The sequence below is a fragment of the Crocuta crocuta genome, unplaced genomic scaffold, assembly GCF_008692635.1.
Source record: "Crocuta crocuta isolate KB4526 unplaced genomic scaffold, BGI_CrCroc_1.0 scaffold334, whole genome shotgun sequence".
Taxonomy (NCBI): domain Eukaryota; kingdom Metazoa; phylum Chordata; class Mammalia; order Carnivora; family Hyaenidae; genus Crocuta; species Crocuta crocuta.
In genome coordinates, this window is record NW_027533260.1 from 5,260,666 (window position 1) to 5,265,828 (window position 5,163).

The 5,163-nt window shown below is 65.1% G+C and overlaps 1 protein-coding gene across 1 annotated transcript in view; it reads right to left on the bottom strand.

The window, feature by feature from the left end:
- Window positions 1–178: 178 nt before the first annotated feature.
- The window catches only part of PPP1R37 (protein phosphatase 1 regulatory subunit 37), a 39,781-nt gene continuing 34,796 nt past the window's right edge, over window positions 179–5,163 (bottom strand). The window contains exons 5-12 of the mRNA XM_077747212.1: window positions 5,026–5,126; window positions 4,428–4,547; window positions 3,842–3,992; window positions 3,403–3,558; window positions 2,218–2,330; window positions 1,331–1,472; window positions 1,076–1,242; window positions 179–952 (exon numbers count right to left, since the gene is read on the bottom strand). Coding sequence (XP_077603338.1) covers window positions 179–952; window positions 1,076–1,242; window positions 1,331–1,472; window positions 2,218–2,330; window positions 3,403–3,558; window positions 3,842–3,992; window positions 4,428–4,547; window positions 5,026–5,126 — 1,724 coding nt within the window. The remainder of the gene's footprint in view (window positions 953–1,075; window positions 1,243–1,330; window positions 1,473–2,217; window positions 2,331–3,402; window positions 3,559–3,841; window positions 3,993–4,427; window positions 4,548–5,025; window positions 5,127–5,163) is intronic.

Here is a 5,163-nt window from a genome sequence, read left to right on the forward strand (position 1 = left end):
GGGGCTGTGCAGTGTGACCCTCAGGATACCACTGAGACCCTCAGACTCCAGTCAACAAATCTGGCCCGCTCCCTCCCAGGGAGAGCGCCCCGGGATCCGTGGGAAGAAGGGTGGGGAAAAGGGTCAAGTCCTACTAGCTCCTACCCCTGCACCCCCTGCACCCCCTGCATGGGCCATTTTAATGAGGAGAAAACTGAAGGCTTCCAGGGCATCCCACCCAGCACCCGGCCCCAGAGCCGCGCTCACCGTGCTCCAGGCCACAGCTGCCTGCCTTGGCCTCAGGCCCCGGCGGCGGCTCCAGGGGCAGTGCGAGGGCAAACTCGGGCTTTAGGCCGTTGGGCAGTGGCGGCCCTGACTGAGGAGGCTCCGGCTGTGACTGAGGCTCCGACACGGCTGCGTCCTGAGCGCCGACAGCCTCGGCTGGTGGCAGGGCAGGTGAGGCGGGCGGGGAGGCCGAGGCAGGTGGGGGGGGAGGACAGGGAGGGGTGGGCGGCACAGGGGGCTCTGCCCTCTCAGGAGGACTCTCCACCCGAGTCACCACAAACACTTTGTGGCCCCGGCCCGGGCTGGACACAGAAATGCGCTGCTCGGTGGGGGAGGAGGGGCTGCCGGGGGGGCTCCTGTCCCCAGGGCTCAGGGAGTCCGAGGGGGGCACCAGGGCAGGGCAGGGGGCCTCGGCCCTCTCCCCATCCTCCTCCTCAGAGTCCGAGTCAGAATCAGAGTCCGGCCTGGCGCCGGGGCCCGGGGCCCCATTCTCCTGGGCCCTGGTGGCGGGCTCGTCCCCGGGCTCCTCGTCGGGCTGGGGCTCGGTGACGGTGATCTCGGGCATGGAGGCCGACGGCTGCGGCCGCTGCTCCTTCTCCTCCTGCTCCCGCGCCAGCATGAAGTTCTGCTTGCAGCCGTTCTGGATCTCGGCGAGCAGCGCCTTCTGCGTCTCAATGAAGCTCTTCACCTGCGGGCAGAGCAGGCCCGGCTAGGGCGCAGCCGGCCTGGCCCCGCAGGGGGATCCTGGGGGAGCCCGGGGCTGGCCCACCCCACCCGCCAGAGGCCTCCGGGAGGCGCCCCCTCGGCTCACCGCCTCCTTCTTGGGCTCACGGTCGAGGTCCAGGCGCAGCAGTGAGCGGTTCACCTTGAGGGCCAACGACAGTGCCATGAGCCCGCCCGTCTTGATCTCGTTCTCCCGAAGGTCCAGTCTCAGGAGGCGGGGGCTCTCGGCGATGAACTCTGCCACCGCCACCGCGCCTGGGAGGGGGACCGCAGGGGCTGGCCACGGGCTAGCCGCCTGCCGAGCCCGCCGGCACCGCTCCCCTGGCCCGGCCCCGCGCCCTACCCTCGCACGTGAGCTTGGTGGACGTCAGGCCCAGGCGCAGCACGCTGCGGTTGCTGATGAGGCCGTTCTTGAGGTTCCGCACGCCCTCGTTCCCGATGGGGTTGTGGCCCAGGTTCAGGGTCTCCAGGCTCTGCGTGTGCGGCTGGGGGGGGGGCAGTGCGGGACACAGAGGAGAGGCCCGGAGGCCGTCAGGTAAGAGGCACACCCGAGCGCTCCCTCTTTGGCAGTGGCCCAGGCGCTCCTGCCTAAGGCCAGGTCCTTCGTGTACTCAGAAGGGGCCCCAGCGCCAGCTGCCCTATCCATGCCCCAGCCCGGGCCCACCCCACCCCACCCCCTGCTGGCACCCGAGGGCTAAGGACACAGACCTGGCCGTTGGTAATTCTTAACTTGTTTTATGTACCACGTATTTAAAAAAAATTTTTTTTAAGTTTTTTAAGAAAGAGAGCACGTGAGTGGGGGAGTGGCAGAGAGAGAGGGAGACACAGAATCCAAAGCAGTCTCCAGGCGCCCAGCTGTCAGCACAGAGCCCGGCGTGGGGCCTAAACTCACAGACCGCGAGATTGTGACCTGAGCTGAAATCGGACACTCCACCGACTGGGCCACCCAGGCGCCCCTCATGCATTTATCTTAAAAGATTTAAAACTTACTGAAGGCTTCCAGAAATACTAACTTTCTATGCAAAATGTTTTCACCTCGTGTGAAACGCTGTGCTAGGCTGTCGTGCTGGACGCAAACAGACCCGGAAAGCGAGCGCAAGGCTCCTTTCCCCGGGCGGAGAGGTCGGGGAAGCCGAAGGAGCGAGCAAGGGCTCCGGCACTGTGGGTTGCAGGCGCCGAGACGTGGTGGAGGGGACGCAGCAGGCACCCCCCACTCCCGGTCCCACTCACCAGCGTCATGCCCAGGAAGGCCATGCCCGTGTGCGTGAGCTGGTTGTTCCACAGCACCAGGGTCTCCAGCCCCTTCTTCTGCTCCTTGAGGCCCTCGCAGATGTAGGCCAGACCTGGAGGGGACCCGTGGGCAAGTCCCGTCTGTGGTCTGAGCGCCTGTCTGGGGGACGCTGGGAGCTGCCACCCAGTGAGAGTACCAGCCCTCCTGCAGCTTCCACCCGCACGCTGGCCTGCCTGGCCCCACAGGCTGGGGCCCGGCCCGCGGCGGCACCCCGTCTGCTCCAAAACCCTGCTCGAGTGTCACCCCCGGGCTACAGTCCCCCACCAGCCAGCTCAGCCCCTGCTGCTGCTTTATTTTTCCCCAGAGCACACCTCACCACCGGACAGACCCGATAACTATTAATTCATCTTGGCAGCATCTCTCCTGAGGGCAGAGACCTCTGTCTCGCGGCTGTGAGCCCACCAGCAGCAGGCCTGGCACATGCCAGCTGCTCAGTGAACGTGGTGTCCGGGCCCGGCTGCCCTGGGGGAGGGCACTGGCCATGATGGCCTTCACTATTCCCCAGCCCTCTCCTCCCACTGCAGCCAAGGGGCTCTGCTCAGTAGTAAAGAGGGTGAAACCAAGTTCTCACCAGTAACCACTTCCTCTTCCTCCCCGCTTACCCCCTAGCTCACTGTGGCTTTTTTCCTCCAAAAAACATCCAACATCTAGGCTCTTTCCCACCTCAGGGCCTTTTGCACTTGCTGTTCATTCTGCCTGGATTCTTTTTCCAGATTTTTGAAAATGGCTGGTTCCATTCTCTCTCTACTCTGCCACCCAGAAGCCCCCTCCCTGTGTCATCTTAATTAGCGTCTGGCTGACCCTTTGTCCCATCAACCCTGTTTCCTTCAGGGCACTTTTTCCAGATGGTAATTATTTTCATTATCTGTTCGATACCTCACTTCATCCTGCAGGTCTTCGCTGAGCTGTCCCCTCCTCCAGGACACCCTTCCTGGGCTCCCACAGCCCAGCCCAGCCTAGCCCAGCCCTGCCCAGTCTGAGCGGTCACTGGCTGGGGACGATCTGTGTTCCCTTCTGGACCAAGGCTGGGATCCTCTTGGCCACCATGGTGTCCCAGCACCACGGAGCACCTGGCTGGGCACACAGGGTGCTTGGTGGGTGGGGTGAGCAGACCCCTCACACACCTGAGTCCAACACGTGGTTGTTACGGAGGTCCAGGATCTGCAGGGAGCAGTTGAACTTGAGGAGGTTGCCCAGCTGGGCCGAGTCCTGCAGGCCATTGAGCTTGTTGTCCGCCAAGTACAGCTCCCTCAGGTTCACGTTCATCTTCAGCGCTGTGGCTGGGGGAGTACGGTCAGGGTGCTGTGACTGGCTGAGCCCTGGCCCCCAGTGAGCGGCCTATCACCGCCTGGCATCCCCCAACCCTGGAACTGGCCGAGCAGCATCAGCGGCACCCCCCAGGCACTGAGCAGCATCAGCGATCCCTCCCCCAGCTCGCCGAGCAGCATCAGCGATCCCTCCCCCAGCTCACAGAGCAGCATCAGCGGCCACCCCCAGCTCGCCCAGCAGCATCAGCGATCCCCCCCAGCTCACGCAACAGCATCAGCGGCCCCCACAGCTCACCGAGCAGCATCAGCGGCCGCCCCGACAGGCTGGCGTTCTCCAAGTGTAGCACGGCGAGGCTGCTGCGGATGCGCAGGGCGCGGGCCACGAACGGAGCCGAGTGCTCCAGCAGGGGTGTGTTTCGGGCATCCAGGTACTGCAGGCAGCTGGTCTGGTGGGGCAGGGGCGGGGCTAGGATGGGCCAGGGCATCTCCCACCACCCCCTCCCTGACCTGGTGGGCAGCGGGGCCCTGTGAGGGAAGGCCTGGGCTGGAGCCCTGTGAGTGAGCCCGGCTGCGCCCCCGGACTCCCACAGCCGACGCCCCACACGGCGGCGAAGGGGGTAGCCACAACAGCCACGCCCCAGGGGTAAGTCAGGGGCAAGTGGGGGAAGAGGGAACAGTGCCTGAAGGGAGGAGAAGGGCTCAGGGTTGGCCTGGGGAGCAGGGCACCCTTGGTACCACTTTCCCATGAGCCCGGAAGCCGGGGACCAGCACCCCGCCACGGCCCGCACTCTGAGGGCTCATGAAGGCAGGCTCCAAGGAATGGGTACCCCAGGGGAGCGCCCGAGCCCCTTCTACCCCAGGGGCAGGCAAGGGACACCCACCTTACGCATCATATGGGCAGCGGCCTGCCAGCCCCGGGTGCCGATGTGCTTGTTGAAGGAGATGTTGAGGTGGGTGGCCGACTCGTAGTACTCGATCATGTCGAAGAGGGCCGAGGCGCCCTGCGGCAGGGATACTGGGGTTGGGGCGCAGGTGGAGGCAGGCCCAGGAGGCCAGGAGGTGGGGGCCGCGCAACTAAGGGAAGGGGAGGCCCCGACACTGCCTTCGTACCCTGGGGTCCAGGAACCAACCCCCCTCCCAGCGCCTGCCGGGGCCCACCTGCCTGCTCTTACTCGCCGCCGCCCCCCGAGGTCGGACTGATCCGCCGTGTGACCAGGACAGGCCCCCGGTGTTCCCGGGTCTCCGTTCTCTAGGACCCCACCCACTGGGTCTCCTGGTGGCCTCCAGTCTGGGGAGGTGAGGGCACCTGGGCTCCACCCCGGAGCCCCAATATTCCTCACATCCACTCTGCTTACACTCGCTGTATCCCCGTCTCCAAGAGGCCCCGCACAGCTGCTGTGCAGGGAGGCTCCTTCTGCTGTGCTGCCCCCTCCCCCCAAACCTGAGAGGGGCCAGGGGCTCAGAGCAGGGGCTGCTCACATCTTCATCCAGGTTCGTCTGCTCCAGGTCCACGACCTTGAACTGTAGCCTCTTGAAGACCTCTTCCAGGGCCTCGCAGGTCTTGTAGTCGAGCTTCTCACCTGAGATGATACAGAGGCCCGGGCCCGTCTAGTGCAC